At 41.9% G+C, this 21549-nt stretch overlaps 1 protein-coding gene across 1 annotated transcript in view; it reads left to right on the top strand.

Annotated features, from left to right (window-relative positions):
- The window catches only part of PCSK2 (proprotein convertase subtilisin/kexin type 2), a 214267-nt gene that overhangs the window by 17799 nt on the left and 174919 nt on the right, over positions 1-21549 (top strand). Inside the window, exon 2 of the mRNA XM_004270393.3 lies at positions 2644-2748. Coding sequence (XP_004270441.1) covers positions 2644-2748 — 105 coding nt within the window. The remainder of the gene's footprint in view (positions 1-2643; positions 2749-21549) is intronic.

Genomic DNA, 21549 nt, shown 5'->3' with positions numbered 1-21549 from the left:
TCCTGCCCCTCCCTGAGCCACAGTGTCTTTCTCTATGAAATGAGGCACTTAGACCAAGCCAGGGGTGCCATTCAACTGCCTTCAGTTAACATAACCATGTGAAGTGACTTCAGTATGTGACAAAGGGAAGTGGTGGGACCTCCGGCTTGAGATTTTTAAATATATGGCCCTCTTAAGGGCATTCAAATTTAATTTTAAAAGTATTTTTACATTTTAAAAACTTTCAATTTGGGAATAATTTTAGACTTAAGAAGTTGGCGAAAATTGCACACAGGTTCACTCATGTTCATAGCAGCATAATTCACAATAGCTAAGAGGTGGAAGCAACCCAAGTGTCCATCGTCTGGTGAATAGATAAACAAAATGTGGTACATACATACAGTGGAATATTATTCAACCTTAAAAAGGAAGGGAGTTCTGACAGTGCTTCCCATGGATGAACCTTGAAGATATTCAGCTGAGTGAAATAATCCAGTCACAAAAGGATGAATATTTTATGATTCCACTCATATGAGGTCCCAGAGTAGTAATATTCTTAGAGACAGAAGGTAGAATGGCGGTGGCCAGGGGCTGAGGGGAGGGGAGGATAGGAAGTTATCATTTAATGAATGTAGAGTTGAACATGTAGGATCAAAAGAGTTCTGGAGATCGATAGCAGTGATGGCTGCTCAATAATGGAGATGTACTTAAAGTCGCTAAACTGTACCCATAAAACTTTAAAATGAAAAAAATTTTTATATTCTGTATATTTTACCACAATAAAAAAATTACTCTTTTTAAAATGGCAACAAAGTTCCCATATACCCTTTATCCAGCTTTCCCAAAGTTAACCTCTGACAAAACCATAGTACAATTTATCAAAGCCAGGAAAAACATTGATATAACACTATTAATTAATCTACAGATTTCGTTCACAGTTTTCCAAGTGTTCCACTAATGTCCTTCTTTTCTGATCCAGGATCCAATCCAAGATATGTGTTACATTTAACTGTCCTGTCTCCCTCGTCTCCTCTGGTTTCAAAAATTTCTGCAGTCCTTATTTGTCTTTTATGATCTTGAAGGTTTTGAAGGGTACTAGCCAGTTATGGGTTTGCCTGATGTTTCCTCCTGACTGCATACAGGTTATGTATTTCTGGCAAGGAAATTATGTACGTGATGTCTCCTCAGTGCATTGTATCATGAGGCAATGATTTTGATATGTTTCATCCGTAGTGAGGTTAACTTACATCACTTGGTTGAGGACGTCTCTGCCAGGTTTCTCCATTGTAAAGTATTATTTCTCTTTGTTTATCATTATATTTCCCCCACTAATTTTAGCATCCTTTGGTGACACTTGCCAGTCACAATTATTTATGGTGTTTCCAAATGGTGATATTCAATTTCTGTTCATTACTTCTACTTTTGTTAATTGGAATTCCACTGTAAGAGTTTTCCATTTGCCTCTATTCAAATTTAATTTTTTAAAAAAAATCAGTAAAACAGAGCCAGAGCAATGTCCCTCCAAAGCTCACTGGTGCTCTATAGCCCCAAATTTCCTTTCTTGTGTTAAAAATTCTCAGATGCTTCATGCTCTCCAGAATAGGAAGTAAAACTCCAAGTTCACACCACCTGACAGTGGTCATAAGCACAAGTCTTTGGAGAGCAAAAGATAAGCACACTTACATTTTCTTTCCTTCTCCCTCCACCCCTGCACCTTTTTGATCAAGTCTTATCATTACCCTGAGTACAGCAGCAGGGTTAAGTAGAGAAAACATTCAAGAATCACTGAGCCTGGAAAAATGCACATGAAATATTTATGTTTAATTCTCCCTGAAGAATGTGGTTTTTAATGAACAGGAACAAAATCACAAATGCTACAGTGTTCTAAAAGATTTTCACTTGCACACCAGACCCCTGGCCAAACTTGCTGTGCCCTTGAAGTTCATCTAGTATCTGCTTCTCTGGCCTCAGGCCCCCTCCTCCTTTGCCAGGAATGTCCCTCGAGGGCCCTTATCTGGGCTGCTCCTGGCTGGTGTCACCAGCTGACAGACAGAGCCAATATTATTGTAGAGTTTCGAGTCTGCACAGTCCTAAAAAAATGAAGGAATAAAACATTTTTTTCAGCTAGCTATTTGTTCCTGTTATCCATTGTTGAGTAACAAACCAACCCCAAACTTCTTAGTATAAACAACAACCATTTTATTATGTTCATGGACTTGGGATCAAAGATTCATACAGGGTACGGTGTGGATGGCCTGCTGTGGTCCACATGGGGCCCATTTAATGGGTAATGGTCTGTAGTTTTCTCTTCTTGTGATACCTAAGAGAAGAGAATGGAGAACTTGGTGTGGGGATGAATATAAAGGGAAGGCTCCATGGAGGAGAAGAGAAGATTAAAAGATGGATAAAAACTAAAGTAATGGAGGAAGGAATAGAAGGTTTGTGGGGAGGGGAGGTGAACGGCATTACATAAGAAAAGGTAGGGAAATGGGGAGGAGAACGGTGACAGGGAACCAGAGCGCCAAGTCTGATAGGGGGTTAGCAGGGGTTTTCTCACATACATTCCCATCCCAGGGAGCCCCTGCATACACCCCAGCTCTGGGGTCCCTGTTCTAGGGCGCCAGCAGAAGCTAACCACGCCTGTGTCTGTTTGATTCTCCACAGCTCCCCTTTGCTGAAGGCCTGTATCATTTTTATCACAATGGCCTGGCAAAGGCCAAGAGGAGACGCAGCCTGCCCCATCATCATCAGCTGGAGAGAGACCCCAGGGTGAGTTTTCCTGGAAACCTGCCTTCTAACCTCTGCTGCCGCAAATGAGCCCATTGTGGGGGTGTACAAGGGAGCAGGCAGGAATTTTGAAGTTAAGGCACTTGACGTGTAGGCCAAATGGATCCCTTGCAGAGTGGTCCTGGGGACTCTGCTCCTCTGTCTAACGCGTAATAATTAAACCCTCGATCGGCCAGAGGTGGGGGTGTAAACAGGAGTACCACCTCTTTTCTGGCTTTTTCTCCTGCATTACCGCGTGAGGACTGCTGGTTGCCCGGGGACATGCTTTGGCCTGCGAAGGATGGGAAGACACCAAGCAGTTTAATAAGTCATTTTATGGACGGTTTCTACTGGTGAATCCACATGCTCTGAGGAGACTGCCATGCCCCATATGGCCAGTGAGCGATCAGCTCACAATAGGCAGTGGGCTCCTCCGTGTCCAAGCATGACTGAAGCCACAAGACCTGCTCGGCCCCTCTTCCCACACTGTTATTTCTAAGTCACCCCGTGTCCCATGTCTTCTGGATGCTCATGACCCCCACTTTTACCTCCAATCTTTACCTTCACCAGCTCTCATTTTCTACTCCCTTTCCCCTCAGAAACCTAAATTCAAACTTTCTTGTAACCAAACTTATCATCTTGGCCATAAAGCAGCTCCTTTTCCAGTGTTCCCACTTCCTGTTTTCTCAGAATAAGAACTTTGGGCATCGTTGAATCCTGACTGTTCCCACCTCCTCCGCCCTCCCCACATTCATTCAACTGGGAGATTCTGATTTCTCATATGCAATTCACCAAGAGGGAAATGAATAATCCAGGCAGTTTGCTCTCTGTACACTGAAGGCTTCATACCCTCTTCCCCAGGACTTGGGTGACAGTGGATGTGAAGAGGGTCAGACGTTTGAGTTAGAGGTTTAACATGAGACTCCTTTGGAGCTGATGGAATCCGGAATCATTCATGTGGGGCTTTTCATGTGAACGTTTGACTGGGTTTAATGTGGCCTTTAATTAGGAACGCAGATGAAACAGACTCCCCCGCAGATCACCAACTGACAGGCCACAGGCAATTTTCCTTTAACTCCTCAACCCAGGGGATCCCGCATTCCCTAGAGTGAAAATACTGCTCTGAGAAGCCACTTTATCTTTGCTTTTGCAGTAAGATCCAAGCTGCCGGTGCTGTCAGCCCAAGCCCAGCATTAGTAAAGGGTCTGCTGTAGAAGTTGGCACCATTACCTAAGGGAGGAGCTCTCCTTTCTGTCATCACAGCCTTGGCCTGGCTGTATCAGTTCAGTGTCTGGGGATGCCCTTGAGAAGCCCTGGACAGGGATGCTGCCTGTCTCACCTGTGGACCCAGAGTGGGTACCAGCAGACAATGACCACTCTGGGGCAAGTGACACTGGTTTTCCCTGTGCTTCCTACCTGCCCCATGATCTTACCCTTTATGGCCAATTTTTTTACTTTTATTTATATAATTCTTAAAAGTTCCTTTGGTTTCTTTTCTTCCACAATTAAACACATTGCCCCGAGATCATTCAGAGAAGCACATAAAAGAAATTGAGGCAGAAGGAAAGTGGTGCTTAAAAGGCTTGGATAGGGAAAGAGAACCAAGGAACAGTGAAACTAAGAAGCCATTGTTTGGTTCAGAGAGACTCCCCAGGCCCATTAGATTAAGATTTTCTTATTTTTGCACTTACTTGAAATGATCTTTGAAATGCTGATTCTTGAAGTGTAGAGAGATGTTTACGAAAGAGAAGGAAAGATGGGATGGATAATAAGGAAGGAAATCATGTATTGGTGATTCTAATCATTTGTCTTTCTCCTCAAAATAGTATCTATTTTAACCAAAAGGAGCATCCAGTCCCCATTGCCCATTATAAGGTCCCGGTAGCCATCTGCCTCTACCTGGTGGGGGTGTCCATGTACCTGCCCACAAAGACCAAGAGAAGAGAGCAGCAAAACTAAGGTCGTAAATCTCCCGTATCTTTTATCTGCCTTCTCATCAAGGTTAAATGTCAGGGCTGCTGTCAATAATAAAACCATTTTAGGAAAAGAAATAAAGCATAAAACCTCATAATTCTTTGCAAAATGAAAAAAAACCCCAAGAAACAAAAAGCCCTGCTAGTAATGACTGCCTTGTTCCAAAAAACACATTAGATTAAGGCCTCAGTCTTTCTTGCAGGGTGTTCTTGTGGTCACCTAATTTTGGCATCGGCTGACAGGAATCGGGTGGCTACTCTTAAACAAAAAGCATTGATGATGAACCGTACAACAGCAGTGTTATGAAGATTCTGGAAGCCCTGTGGGTTTCTAGACCTAAACTAAGGGCAAGTACGTCGAGTTAGGATACCTCAACGTGGGGTTACCCAAGCACATTCAAACAGGTTTCAAAAAGAGAAGTAAATAGACGTATAGAGAGGAAAGGGGAAGGATCAGGTAGTTGAAAAGGATCCTTTGTCTCTTGCACAGACGTTGCTAGTTACTTTTCATGAATTGAGATCTTAAGAGCAAGTTGTTTTATCCTCCTCTGAAACATGTTGTCTCCTGGGCTTATCAGCTTTAATCATGCTCGCAGCCCCAGCTTCCTTCTCCCCCTGTCTCTGCATTACTTCCTGGCCTCTCTCACTAGCTGTCCCCTGGCTTGTGAACGACAATACAGAGCCCAAGGAGCCACGTACATAAGTCCGGGAGGGTTTCAGCTTCTATAGACTCTCGGGGCTCAATCTACCTAGGTAGCTTTTTAGCCAAAGAAATTACCAAGATCTCCTATCAACCCAACAAATAGAGAAGACAAAGATAGAGGACCAAGCTTACTTTTGGTTTTGTTTTGGCTTCAGAACAGAAATTTCAAGGATGTTTGTCCCTCATTTCACGACTAACTTTTATGTTTAAGGAAAAGAAGAAAACGACTAGAAAGGGATCACAGGGACTTTTTGTCCAGGCCAGTACAGGGCTGCTTTCTATATCTTTATATTTGTTCATCAATATTTAGGGCAATAGCTAAGAAAAAGATTCTGGTGCAGACTGTCTTAAAGGTATTCTCTTGCCTTTCCATTTCTTTCTGCTAAAAAGCTTAGAATAATGCCGTGTAACATCATTTAGATGCTAAAAAGCAAAAACTGTGTCTTTTTTATTTCTGGGTATCTTTGTATAGTGCAGCTCTGAGCACAGAGTAGATGCTCAAAAAGTGACTGTCGAACGAATAGATGGAGGGTTAATGATTTTTTTCAGAGTTTTAATCTATGAAATAATATTGTTCATCTCATCTTATGTTTTCACTGCTATTCTAAAATGTGCATCCACTAGGAAACAGAAGTATAGCCTTCTTTCTAACGCTTCCTTTAAATACATTCTTAATTGTGGGTAAAAACCCAATTCGTTTCATCATTTTCAAGTCTTGTCACTGAAAATCCTATGAGGAACCAGTTTTTAATTTCCAAAGTCACTCTGTGTTTCTGATCATATTCAAAGTCACAGTGCAACCACCGTAGCAAGAACATGTTTGGAAAGTGTGTGGATAGCTAAAATAATTTGAAGATGTAATAAGTAAATCCAAAGCTGAAATGAAATAATAAAACCAAAAATTCTTTCTCAGCATCAAGGTCAAGAAAAATAATCCATGTTCAAAACCTCTGTGACATTTGTGAAACTTTAGCTAAGAGCAGCATCAACAGATCTTAAAGTCAAACCTAACTGTGGTCCACAGTCTACGCATCAAACCGCATACGTTCTACAAGTTCTTGAAAAGCTGCTGGGGAATAGATTTATTTAAGACATTTGTTTCACAGTCCTGTTGAATCATATCTGCTCATCTGACATAGAGAGCATTGAAATGAAATACGTTCAGAGACATAAAGACTCACATCGTTCAATAACACCCACCAGTTATATGGAAGCCAGATAATTTAACAAAAAATAACCTGAACGTCATTTGTTGCGAGAAGTTATATTTGATTCAAGAATTACAAACGTTTATTTCCTTTTCTCAGCAATGCTACTAGACCATCCAATTATCCCTCGGAATCATTTTTTGTTTAACATCTTTATTGGAGTATAATTGCTTTACAATGGTGTGTTAATTTCTGCTTTACAACAAAGTGAATCAGTTATACATATACATATGTTCCCATATCCCTTGGGATCATTTTTACACCCGTTTCGAGTCAGAAACTCCTATCGGTCCACTGAAACCTTTTCTCAGTTCCCTGGTCTCAAAGAATGTTTCATGTTTCCTCTGTGTTCTGTACACAGGAGCTGTATCTTCCTAGCTTCTTCCTCATCCAGGTGTATTCACATGTCTTATGAACATAGGTATCAGCATATGATCACATAGCGATTCACTTTTGTCCTTTAAAGGTCTATTCTGAGGGTATTTGTGAGTTTTCAGGGCACTCCAAAAACCCACAAAAGTTAGCTTCACTGGACAGTCTTCAAAAATCTCACAGAACGATACAATCTGAACAAAAAAGAATTTTGCCTATTCTTTAAAACTAACTGGACATGACTGGTGTGATCTGTTTGTAAAAATCTGAATAATGAGTGAATCAGGCTTCCTTTGTCCATGGGACTTAATAATACAATAATTGATATTATTTTTTTAATGGATTCATTATCATAGCTGAAACTCAGGTGGTTGACAGAAGCTGGGAATGGCTTGTAATTGCTTTGGGTCCTTCAACAGTTCAAACAAGCAAAGAAATTCATTTACCTTCTTCCTCCACAAGTTACATGAAATTTTGTCATAATCGCTAAGCTCTTAGCTTCCAATCGTTTTCAAATACCTAACATCAGTCACAGTAATTTGTAATGATAAGGACAACCCACTTGATGTATTGTGTCCTTCCTTGGATTAATATTAGATAACTGTTTGATCACAGTCGTCCCTCAGCTTCCACAGAGAATTGGTTCCTGGACCCCCGCGAATACCAAAATCGCAGATGCTCCAGTCCCTTATGTAAATGGCATTGCGAAGTTGGCCCTCCGTATCCGCGGGTTCCACGTCTGCGGATACCGAGGGCTGACTGTACTTCGATTAAAATTTGGAGCAGAGAAGAAAAAACACAATTATGTTCTGGAAAATCTACTTTCAAATAGAAAATGTCGTGGAGAAAAACGCCTTCCCTCACTTTTTGTTTTGGTTTTGACCAAACCTTCCTCCAGTGGGTGTGTCCTCTCCTTACGTCACAGTGACATATGAGAGTCTCAGCCTGCGGGACTGGTAAAAATAGAAATTAGATCATTTTAGTGCCTTTAATAAAAAAAAATTTATAAGTCCCCCCTCCAGAAAAAATAGGTTGGTTTATTTGGTTGGTTTTGATTTTTATACCTTATTAAAAAGTTTTGTTTCTCTTCCCGGACCGGGGAACAAACCCGTGTTCCCTGCATCGGCAGGCAGATGCTCAACCACTGCGCCACCAGGGAAGCCCTAATAGGTTGTGTTTTTGTCTCATACTTAACTCTAAAATGGTGAGGTTTGAGGTTTTGAGATACTGCTCTAAGAAATGTATAGAAATCCCCTAATTTATCTTCTGAATGTCTTCTTTAGGGAAAAAAAGAAAGCCGATAGATTTAATTATATTTTACTTATTTAGAAACACAGACATGGTGAGTTTATTATAAATCGTATAGCAAAGACAATAGTATTTTGAATTTCTGTAGAGCTTTTATTCCAGAGGGCATTCGTGGCTGCCTTTTCTTCGTCTTCTCCTTTCCTTGTAGCATGAGTTGGACCAACAGATGCTATTCCATCTTGAAATGGAGGTAACAAAGAGGTTGACGTGTGCCTGAGTCACACATGAGTTTGAAAGCCCAAAACAGCAGTTCGGGTCCCCAACAATGGTGACCATCTTTTCCAACCTGGATTTAGGTCTCTTGGTCAGACAAGGGAACAACCTATTTGGAATTGGGATTCTCACGGGGAAAAGACTGTCCATGATGCATGATCATAAGAGCTCGATGGTCCATGAATAAAGCCGTGCAAGCATAGAGTTGGCCAATGGTGGGGTTTGAAAGTGGAATGAAATTCCCTTAACTCTTGGGGCCTTAGAGGCACAGATTACCCGGAATTCCCAAGAGAGACTCCTCCGTGGGATAACAAGGGTTCATGGGTGCATCTGGCATGTCTTTTGCAAACAGAGAAATAAACCGGGGACATATGGAACAGAAATAAAGTGATGTTGATGCCAGAGAGCGCAGAATAAGATAGAGAAGGAGAGACAGAGGCACAGGAAACATTTAAAAAAAAATTATAGGGTGCGACTCAGCCCCAAACCCACCTCCTGACAGTTGTCATGTGACCTCTTCAGTGACCTGGACCTTTCCTGTTCTGTTAACAACTCAATTTTCTATCATAAAAAAGGGAACCACATTGCCTACCTTGAAGAGGCAAATCACTCCATAAGGAGTGCATAGCAAAGTTTAGCATCATTTCTTCCCTTTTCCCTCTGGTTTTCCCTCCCTGCTTCTCTCCACCTTATTTCCTCTCCTCAAGAATCCAGCAGCAACAAACACACGCTTTTAGAATGTGTGTCTCAGGGTTCAAGAGGAAAGCTGCTTTACAAAAACTGAACTACAAATGCGAGTGAATACCTGTACAGCGCAATCCATTAGGAGGGCATTTGGACTCATCCCTCTCAATGCCCAGCCAGCCAGCTAAGTGAGGAGAAAGCACATAAGTGAGGAGAAAGCAAGATTACACTCATGACATTTCTGCAGGAACCAGACCACTGAGTAAGAAGAGGCCAGAGGGGATCTCTCTGGGGCTTCCTCTCAGTTTAATTTGATAACGATTTTAAGACTAGTTCGTGTCTGTTGAATGCTGTTGTCTTAGTTTGGGCTCCTGCAAAAAGCAAACCCTGAGACAAGAACTTAGAAGAGGGTCACTTATTTGGGAGGTTTATTCTCAGATGCGCAAGAGAACGAGTAAAATGGTGGAGGGAAGTGAGGAAAGCAAATAGAGTGTGAGATTTTTAGCAGGTCTGCATTTTAGGCAGCTGAGACTCAGTCCCACTGGGGGCCCTTCAGAGCTGTCCCACAAGGAAGGCGGTTGCCCGATGAGTAATCTACTAGCTCTGTCTCATTTCTGAGCTGACCTGGGTTGTTAAATCCCTGGCACTTCCGAACTGACCTGTGCACAGGCTGAACAAGCCTCAGGATGCTGGAGAAAGTCCCCAAGCCGAGTGGCAGATGGAGATGCTTGGTGTAAGAAGCTGTCGGCAGTGGCAGGTGAACTCTTGCTGCAAATCCTACCATCCAACCTGTGCTAAGGATTTAGCAGGCATCATCTCATTAAACCTCAGATATCTCCTGCGAATTAAGTGGTATCAGATCCGCAGTTTACGGGTGAGGAAATGCGAGTTTAGGGAGGCTCATGACTTACTGACCATCCTGTGGTTTGTAAGGGGTCCTCACACTGCATGGTGCCGCTCTGTCACTGACTTAGATTTTATAAATTAATTTCCCTCCTTCTCTGCACAAAGAGAATAGTAGAGCAGGACGATTCCAAAGGAAACATTGATTCAACGCTTTGCCTTGAAGCTTTAAAATATAATTCAGACAAAAGAGACCCAGAGAGGGTAAATGACTTCTCTGGGGTCACACGACCATAACTGATGGGGAAGAAATAATAAAACTCACGACTCCTCGCAACACCAGATCTGATTTAAATAAAAAGCTAAATGAGGGACTTCTCTGGTGGCGCAGTGGTTAAGAATCCACCTGCCAATGCAGGGGACACGGGTTTGAGCCCTGGTCCGGGAAGATCCCACGTGCCACGGAACAGCTAAGCCCGTGCACCACAACTACTGAGCCTGTGCTCTAGAGACCACACGCCACAACTACTGAGCCTGCTCGCCTAGAGCCCGTGCTCCGCAACAAGAGAAGCCACCACAATGAGAAGCCTGCACACCGCAACGAAGACCCAATGCAGCCAAAAATAAATAAATAAATAAAAGCTAAATGAGGATTGATACTGCTTACGGACTTGTGATTCTTTAAGACCTTGTTCTCACTAAATAATAACTGGATTCTCTAAATCAGAAATAGTGTAATGGGAAAATACGAAGTTACACCATTGGCTTACGTGATTTATGTGAATTCAATGAACTCAGCTATAAATAGAAAAGTGAAAAAGGAGAGGAAATAATAGCAAGGTGGGCACTTCTGCTCACGATTCTGCTCAACTGGGATATGCCCTGAAGTGGTGTGGATAAGTAGAGTCATCTGAGGATGCAGTTGGCCTCTTTCCCTCCTGACTCAAAGCGGAAGCAGTTCACCTTTCTGGGTGAGAGACTCCAGCGTTTAAAGATAATACTTTTGATGCAAAATATTTCCTAAGCACGAGCCAACGTGTTCGTCTGCTGTGTGAACAATAGGACAGGACCAGATTCCTGTGGAAGAAATTCCACACGTTTGTGATGTATTGAGGCACAGTATACTGATTTCTAACCTTCCTAAGAAATTTTCAAAGTTCATTTTGACCGTGCATAGTTGGCACTTTACCCACTTCAGAACTCTATCCCTGCGGTGTGATTTCTCTACAAAAAAGTAAACAAAGATGGTATCTTAGCTTGGATTTCCTGGAAACAGACTCTGAGGTGGGGAGTTGCATGTATAAAAGATGTTTCTAAGAATGTGGTGTGCAGTGTTTTCATCTCCTGTGGTTCCCTCCATCCTCAAGCCAACAACACACATCAAATCATTCCTGTGCTTCACATCTCTCTGCTTCCTCTTCTGCTTAAGGCTCCTGTGACTCTGTTGGACCCACCTAGATAACCCAGCATAATCTCCCTCTCTTGGTCTTAGCAGATTAGTCACCTTAATTACAACTATGAAGTCCCTTTTACCATGTGATATATCACATAATCATGAGAGTAACGCCAGGGTCTGGAGACCATGGGGGCCAAAATTCTGCCCTGAGCCTTGGTCTTTCTGGAAGAGTTGGCATGCCTCTAGGGTCAGCAGCTTTCTCCAGGCAGCCCAGCTCCCCCGCACTGCCCTGCTCCTGGGATTGCATTTAGCTCAGAGGGAAGCATGAATTTGCAGGCATACAACCCTGACCACATCTCGAGCCCAAAGGGTGAAGCTGAGAACCCACGTGGAGCAGCTTCTGACTTAGCATCCCAGCTGGTGACCAAATTCATTTTCTAGACACCTCATCAAGAGGTTGGCTCAGCAAGTGTACACCTTCATGGGTTACACATTTTGAGAGTGACTTGACGGCATCTGGAGAAAGGAAGGTGTATTGCGAGAGGAAGCAGAGGAGAGATGTCTTCAGTGGTGCTCTAACCTGTGGGAAAAGCTGATCTGCCCTAATCTGCTCGTTTTATTATTCAGCAGGGAGGACTTTCTGTATCTCCTCTGGGCGCTGCAGATGTGCCTGGCTTCCTGCCTCAAAGAACTGCTGCCAGTGATATAATTAACTCTTTGTGGGGAGCAGGGGAGAAGTGTTTACTATGGATTCAGAAAGGCACAGGCAAATCTGCTAAGGAGTAAGCCAGGCTTTTTCTAGTTGTTGTGAGCATTTTTTAAATGATCACTCCTGCTCACGCTGCCACGCGTACCAAAAGAGAAGGAAGGACACTCTGGAAGACACCCTTCCAGCAAGCCCAGGGATCTCCGGGGAGTCTTAACTGTCTTTGGGAGAATTCTAAGAAGCTCTAATGCAGAGGAAAGCAACAGGGAAAGAAGAAAGTGCTTCTGTATCATCTTCATAACTCATAAGATGATGACCCTCGAATGGTGAGCTGGCAAACTTTTAGGATTTTCTACCAAAATCTTCAATGTTTTTAAGGCAGATTTCTCCTGACCTGCCTTACCTCGTTCGTTCCCCAGCCTTCCCCAAGATGCAAAGGAAATGCCTTTAAATATCTAAAATGCCTCTATTATATCACCTAAAAATAAACATTTTGTGTACACTCATTAAACTCACAATATAACTCCATTATCTAGTTGCTTGCTAGCAAACCATTTATTTATTCAGCAAGTATTTACTAAGCTCAACTACATGCTGAGCACTGTTCTAAGTACTGGGACACAGCAGGGAACAAAACAGACCAAGAATTCCTCCCGTGAAGCTTATATACTAGTGGGGATGAAGGACAGAGACAAAATCCAGATGAATAAAGCAATTACATGACTGCTGGTGAAGGTGTTATGAGGATAAATAGAGAAAATTGTGAGGAAGAGGGAGTGGCAGGGGAGGGGTGTTATATTATAAAAAGCATCCAGGGTTGGCTACTCTGGTAAGGTGACATTTACATATACACCTGAAGGAGGTAAGGAAGGTTTCCATGTGGTTGTGGAGAAAGGGCATCCCCAGCAGAGGAACCAGCAAAGGTAAAGGTCTCGTGTCCAAGGGGCACTTGATGTGTTCTGTGAACAGTGAGAACACCAGGAAGGCTGGGAAGATGGGAGCCCGGAAGAACAGGGAAAGAAATGAGGTCAGCAAGGAAGCAAGACCAGAGAAGACATTACAGGTCAGGGTAAGGACTTTGGATTGACTGAATGAGATGGGATTTCTCTACTTTGGGGTGAATTATAGATGATGGGGTGGGCATGGGGGGTGCACTCTGGAAATCAGGGAGATCAGTGCAAGGTGATGGCAACTTTTCTGGAAGGATGGTGGAGAAAGGATGCTGGCTTAGACCAGGGTAGAAGCTGGTCAAGGTGGTGAGAAACAATATTTAGGAATATTTTGTGAAAGTAGAGACTTCAAATTTGCTGATTCTTTTGTTGACAGATTAGATAAGGAATGGGAGAGGAACAGAGAAGGCAAAGGTAACTCTAGAGCTATTGGCCTGAGTTATTAGCACATGGAGGTAGCATTTATGTAGATGGACAGACTGGGGGAGAAGCAGGTTGACTGGGAATGGGTAGGGAATCCAGAGAGTAGTTTTAAGCATGTTAACATTTGAGGGTTACATTGAGCATCTGAGTCGAGAAGTAAAATAAGCGAAGGGATTTAAAAATTTAAGATAGAGTTTGGAGCTGGAGACATAAAGTGGGAGTCGCCCACACATTGATAGCACTCAGTGCCATGAGACTAGTTGAGATTATCTAAGAAATGAGTGGAACTAGAGAAGACAAGCTGCGTGGGACGGAACCCTAGGGCATTCTAGAATGTAGAAGCCTGGGAGACGACTGGGGACCAGCGGAGGAGATAGAGAAGGGACAAATAATAAAGGAAGAGGACCAGAGTTCAAGCAAAGACTAATCTAGTCAATGTGCCCTACCTTGTTCACATCTTACCAGAGTATCTTGGCCGTCCCTATAGTTATTTCTTAGGAACCACTTAGAGATATCAATGGAATATACTTCTTCAGTTTTTCCATCTCTAGTCTATTTTTTCTGAAAGAGTATTGAACTTCAATGGTGCAAACATGAGATTATGAAATAAAAATGGTGGCATGAATTTTATCTCAACTAGACACTGCTGTATCTGGGCTGGATGGTGTCACATTCGACTCAGAATGGATAAGAACCAAGCTTCTAAAACCTCAAGCCCAACTAGGCAATATCTCAGAGCCAAGACCCAGTTCTGTGAGCTGCTGGGTGAAGTTACCGGGAAACAGCCTCTGTGTGACGTGGCAAGAGGAAAATCTGAGTTGGGCATTTCTTTTTAATTGTAAGGAACTATAAAAGCTGTGAGACAGATCAAGTTTGACTGTAGACCCGAAGGTAAGAACCTTAATCTGCAATTAAGAAATACAAAAATTCAAGCTGTGTTGATTCAACCTTGATCACATTTTCATGGATTTCAGAAAGATAGAGTTCTTTAAAATAATTCCCTGTTAAGATTCAATATCTATCTAGAAAGTAATTCCTCACCCCTTAAACCACTTCTCCAAAGTGAATTGTATTCAACGCTTAGCTGAAGGAGGCTATCGGTGTTCCTTAATGATGACATGAACAAATGGTTAAAATAAGTATGTCCATCTGGCTAAGATCATGTTTCATGAGACAAAGTTATGTTTGGAGTTGGATAAGCCTCAGAAAGTTTTTTAAAAAAAACACTCTAAAACCCTCTTCGGCTATTTTTAAATTGGTTTAGCCATTTTCCTTTTATGATGTCCATTGACATGTTTGTGATCACATCTTCATCCATAAACAAGCTTTGTGCTCTTAAATCTAAGTCAAGGGAATTTAGAAAATGAGAGGAATTGAATTCTTACCATTTCATGTGGTTTCAAACCCTTTTGGGCTGAGGAGAGGAAATGACTGAAGCCAGGTCTGGAAAAGAGTAAAAAGCAGCGAGACAAAGAGATTCAGGTCTGAATAACAATCCAATTGCTGGAGTTTATCTAATTGGTTTCCCATTATCTGTACCAAAAATACTGTGTTTTCCATCTTCTCTCTGGCAAGTATGTCCCAGTTAGCAATAAAGAACCAACTGCCTGAAAGAAAACAGGTAAGACAAAACAATTTTCTATTTTCCATTCCCCTTGAAAAGGAAGAGCAGCCCACCCCGTGTAAAGAATTGCTTAATGGATGTCAGTTTGTAAGGACACCTCAGAGAAATGACAGGAGAAAGCCCTCCCAGAGAGCAGAAGAAAACCAGAGTGGTTCAAATCTATTGTGTGGAAACAGACTCAAATAATTGCCTACAGGGAGAAAAGGAGCATGAAGGAGGACATGCAGCTTGACGTTGTTTCTGGGTTGTAACACTAGCTCTGATACCAACTAGCCACATTTCCTTGACAAACCGTTTTATCCCCCAGTCTTCGGTTTCCCTGTCAATATAGTAAAGAGTGTAGAGTAGTTAGCCTCTGAAATGTCCCTTCAGGTGTTGATAGCTGAGACTCCAGGGGCAACTCAAGTTCCTCCAACTGGTTGATGTGAAAGCCAGAACTAAAACCCAGATTTCCCATGTGATCCTTCCTTTGCATATCTTTACTTTCATCTGAGAAATGGGGATTTTCTTTAAACCAATACTCTAAAGTGTTTGGAAGAACTAGCGTTTATGTTAGTATCCTCATCTTTTACAAGAAAATTTCACATTGTGTGTTGTTCAAACTAGTTCATCAGAGCCCTAAAATTCCACTTCTTGCCTCAAGGGAAATGCTAGATGATGAGGTGGAGGTTTTTCATCCACCTCAAAGATAATAGGTTCTCTATCCTGTTTTATGAATTGGGATTTGGTGTAAGATTTCGTTGGGCAAGCTGGGTGTGATGGAGCAGAGGTATTTCAACTAAAAAAGTTAAGTTTGAAAATTAGTGATTTCTAATTAAGTTCTATTCTCCAACCCAGTCAATCAGTGTGTCAGATCAAGATCACAAACAGAACGCCTAGAGAGACTGGGCAAATAAGTTACCAGTTGAGGTGGGTTGGGTTTAAGCAAAGCAGTAACTCAAGCAAGAGGACAAATGATCACATTTTCTTCTGCCTCTAGGTGGGAATACAATAGGGAGTAGTGGGGACTGTGGAAAACCAGAGTTACAACCCTGTCAAAAGGAGGAAGCAGAACCTCTTCCTCAGATGATTGTCACCTCACAAAAATGGAGGTCCATGGTTGCCAGATATCCCAGTTTTTCAAGAAAATCAGAAAATGCCAACCTTTGTGCAAAATCTTTGTGCTTCTTAAAAGTATTAGTGACTAAATAAAAAATTCTTAACACGTGAAAAAACTGAAGAAAATCTGTCAGCAGAACAGATTAGTCCATGGGACTCCATTTTGTGATCTGTCCTCTTCAACCTCCCAAAACAAGATGACTTGGCATCGGGCAAGTCACCTCTATGACAAGCCCCCGACCTCACAGTTTGCAAAGGTGGTCCGCATAAAAGTTCTTCCTTAAGGCAACCCCAAAGCATTGGGACACAATCCAGGCTCTGCTCTCTGGGGCCAAATCATTTCCTCCTCCATTCGAGAAAGCTCCAAACATTTGAAGATAGTTACCATGGCCCTGGACCTTCTTCAGTGTAAACATTCCTGGTTCTTTCAGATGTTTTCATTGAATTTGGTCTTATTTCCTGGCCTTCCTTATCACACCTCTCTGAACATTGTCTGAGAACTAAACAGACAATCCAGCTACATTCTGATGATGTCAGAGTAGCACTAGAATCTTATTTCCCATATTTTGGAAGCTGTTCTTCTGTGGACATACCATAGGATCACTTTATCCTTCTCTAGAGGTCACAGATCTTATATTGGCGAATACTGACCCTACAGCTAGCCAGAACTTCTAGTTTCTGCTCAAATATGCTGCAAATCAATCCATCCTTGGAAGATTGGGATATTGGTCCTAAAGCAAGGACTTAGGTTTAATTTTTGAATGTTTCATCTTAGAGTTCATTACGACCTGTCAAGGCTTTATTGGATCCTGATTCAGTCTCCTTCCTGTCATCTCTCATTCTGATCAACATCAATATTCTCAACCAGTTCCTAATAAAAAGGTTGAATAGAACAGAAAAAAATGACAAAGCTCAAAACCCTTTGTCCAGGATGATATAAATCTATTACTATAGACCCTAAGGAGTATCTCACACTGACCTCATATTGACAGGAAATTATAAAGTACCCAAAGCCCCCAAAACAGCATTCAGGTTAAATGAAAAACAGTGTCTCACCAGGGAGGCTATTTGAAGACTGGGTTTATATAGCTTAACTGCATCACTCTGAATCTAGTTGATTTGTTTGTGTACACTGCTCTCTGAGCAATCAGTTCGTTTCCCATGGAGCAATCTAATTCAGCTATTCACATGACCAAAATCACCAGACCAATCAGTTTTCAATCTCGTCTTTAGAGGTAATTTGAATTCACTTGATAATTTGTCCACACATCTGCAAATGGTTGTTTAATCATGAAAATTTTTAATCAAAAAACCAAAATCAATGAGTAATCATCAATGCGAATCATGAGAGTACCAGGTGGCACTCATGTGTGGACCAAATCAGATTTTTCTAAAACTTAATACAGTGATTCCTTTTTAATGAGTAAGTGAAGACATCTCAGAAATAGACTAATTCAGCTAAGGATCATATTCTCCATGGCTAAAACATAACCTATCATTTGACTTCTATCAGAGCACTCCAAAAAACTCCTCTACCACTTATTTATGTGACATGGGCAAGTCACTTAACCTTCACTAATTGCCTCTCTTTTACCATCTGTATCATTAAATAACAATGAAAGTCCAAATGTCTGAAATAAATTGCCTTAATTTTTCATCTCTATCACGGAATCACGATGAAAGTGCAAACGTCTACAAATAAATGCCTAAGATTTCAAAACTATAAGGGTGACTTCATCCTTGAATGTACATAGTTGTTTCACAAACACATTATAACTTTTGCCAGAGCAGAAAAGGGGATGGTGTCATCTACTTCTTTTGCATTTTCTCCCACTTAATTCTCCACTATTCTCCTTGCCCACCTCTACTCCATGAAAAATTTTAGTGTGAATTAAATCAGTGTTCTTCAAACTGTATTATGTTGGGGTCCTTGCATTTTCTACCAGAATGCTGTGAATAATAAAAATATTAGTTAAGACAAGCTAGATTATGTTGCCCTCACGTCCCAATGGTTTGACGTACAAATGTTTACCGTGCACTCGTGCTGCATGACCAGCACGCGTCCATGGGGGCCCTGATTAACATAATTTTTCAGTAACTGATGCTATTGAAGAGGCATCTTGAGATGCCACCACCCTAACATGGCTCCCAGGGCACTGGAAGAGAAAGGGGAAGAAGAAGCATGATGAGCTGAACCCGCTCTTAAATGCTTCATCTTGAAAAGGACACATATTACTTCTCATCACCTGTGGGCCAGAAAGAGACACCATGCCTGAGTCAGCGTGAAGAAGCCGAGAAGTGGAGCGCTCCAATGTGCTCAGGAAGGAGAGAAAAACTAGACGTGGGGAACAGTAGAAGTACCCTGTATGGTGCATTTTTTATTCAGAACCATAATAAAAATATGAATAAAAGCATGTTCTAACTTTATGGGTGACTCCTTGGGACTGAGACTTTCCTATCAGCTTGGCACTCACGTTTATAATTATATCTGCAGCAATTACTACCATGCAGTCTCTGGCTAGTGAGAACAGATGGGGCATTTGTGCCAAACTGGGGACCTTGAATTTTGCTAAGATGTCTAGAACAACAGCTCTCATCACGTGTGCTCTTCTGGCAATGTGACCTGGCCCTTCTCTATCAATAGCTAGAGTCTATTTCTCCATCCCGTGAATCTGAGCAGGCTTGTGACTTTTTCTGCAGTAGAATGTGGTAGGAGCGATGCTATGCCAGTTCTTGATATAGCCCTTACCTGACCTGGTAGCTTCCACTCTGGCCTCTTGGAACCCAACCACCATGGAGGAAGTGTGACTACCCTGAGAACAGCCTGCTATTAGAAGGCCAAGCCAGATGGAAAGGCTGGTATGCCATGAGGAGAGAGGGATGCTAAAGTGCACGCAGATACAGACGTGGGAATGAAGAATCATCTTGGAAGTGGTCCCTTCAGCCTCGGCAGCCACTCCATCTGCTACTACCTGGAGACAAACCACCCAGCTGTGTCTCCTCTGAACTTCGGACCCACAAAATCTTGAGCCAGATAAAAGAGTTGATACAAGGCACTCACTTTTGGAGTAGTTGATTGTACAGCAATAGATAATTTTCCCACCTTTCAGCTGGGGATGAATCGTGGAGGACTGAGTCAGGCGTGGAGCCTGTTACAATGGACAGACAGGCTGATCCCTGAGACACTACACCTCAGTGGTCTGTACCATATCCGCAGGGTCTTTTCGTCCATGATATTTCTTTGGATATTATGCTCTTTATATTTTACTTGTAAACTTGTGTTAGTTTCATAGGTATACAGGAGGTATAAGCATTAGGAGTTGCTACCAAATTTTATTTTGTGTATATTTTAAATAACCTGCCAAGATGGGGAAGCCAAGGAAAAATGGTTTTCCTTATAAGAGTCCATTCCTTGTTTAGGTTTTTTATTGTTTTGTTTTTTTTTTGCGGTACGCGGGCCTCTCACCGTTGTGGCCTCTCCCGTTGTGGAGCACAGGCTCCGGACGCGCAGGCTCAGCAGCCATGGCTCACGGGCCCAGCCGCTCCATGGCATGTGGGATCTTCCCGGACCGGGGCACGAACCCGTGTCCCCTGCATCGGCAGGCGGACTCTCAACCACTGCGCCACCAGGGAAGCCCCCTTCTTTAGGTTTATTCAAGTTTAAGAAATTAATGAATTTGAAAAAGATCTAAAAGAGGTGGGTTTCTCCAAAGCACGAACTTTGGCGTGAGACAAAAGCAAAATGACCCTTTCAGGGCAGAGACATTAGTGGGTGCCACGTGAGGAGCCACGTGAAGAGCTGCATGGTGGTGGGAAGAGTGGTGAAGGCAGAATCAGGAGTTGTGAGTTCTAATCACAGGTCTGTCATTTATCATCTGTGTGGGTTACACAAAACTACTTGGCTTTATGGTCCTCAACGCCCCATCTGTGACATGATGAATGACATCGACCCTGCTCATTTCGTGGTGTTAACTGTGGCGATCAAAGAAGATGAGAGACAGACGTTTTCTGAAAAATGTGAAGTGTTGTTATTGTTCACAGAGATTCAGGGCAGCATTTTAAGATTCATGCTGAAAAATCTAAAAATAACCTGATGAAAAACATGTAGGAAGTGAGTTTAAAAGAACCTCAAAATTATTTTTTAAAATGCAAACCTGTGCCTTACCAAATTACATTGGATTTGAATTTTCTTTGAAGTACAAGGAAACTTGCCGTCTGCTGGGTTGCTTGGTCTTGCCACTCTCTGAATTCCTGTAACCTCCTAGTCTGTCTGGACTGTAGACTTGTGGTCAAGTTTAGGAGCTTTGGTAGATCCAGGTTTTAATCTCATTTCCACCACCTCATTCTCCAACTGCATAAATTTACATAAGTTATTTAGCTTCTCATAATCTCATCTGTGAAGTGTGGTTAGTATTAATAGCACCTGTCTCAAGGGTTGGTGTGAACATATCATGAGATGATGCTAAGGTAAGTGATCAGAAGATGATAGCCGTGACTAGTAATATTTTACTCTGCAGTGTATAATTACAAAGTGACTGATACTGATTTCTGAAAATTACCTGTTTTAGCACGTTTATTCACTGCAGTCCTTTAACAATTTTACACATATGTCATGAACACATCACATTTAGTTGAGTAGGTGATTTTATTTTCACTGTAATTTTGCCAAAATAATACAGTTTTAAAAATTAAATACAAGGCTTAACATTAACGATGGCAATCTTTTGCCCCACCTCTACCAAGTCCCAGTCCCTCAAAGGCATTATCCATCAATGCTTTATCTGTTCCCTGTGTTAAGTCCACATTTTAAAATAATATGTGTATGCTGAAATGTGCTATTTCATCTCAGATATAGTCTATTGGCTTTCTTCTATGGAGGATGAGAATTTTACTTCTTCAAATGCAACACACACACACACACACACACACACACACACATTTATATTTCTTCCAGCTTTTGAATACAGTAGTCCCCTGTCATACCTGGGGAATATGTCCCAAGACCCTTAGTGGATGCCTGAAACCACAGATGGTACTGAATCCTATATATACTATGTTTTTTCCTACACATACATACCTATGATAAAGTTTAATTTATTAATCAGGCACAGTAAGAGACTAACAATAGCTAAAAATAAAATGGAACAATTATAACAATAGACTTTAACAAAAGTTATGTGAACATGGTCTCTTTTCTATCTCACTCAAAAGATCTTATTAGACAAATTTAATGCCTTTTCTATCTTAACGAAGCACTTACCACTCACCATGGCCATAACCTTTACAGTTGGAGGTGCCACGGC

This window comes from Orcinus orca, chromosome 16 (assembly GCF_937001465.1).
Source record: "Orcinus orca chromosome 16, mOrcOrc1.1, whole genome shotgun sequence".
In the NCBI taxonomy this organism is placed as follows: Eukaryota; Metazoa; Chordata; class Mammalia; order Artiodactyla; family Delphinidae; genus Orcinus; species Orcinus orca.
This window is presented reverse-complemented; position numbering and strand designations above follow the sequence as displayed.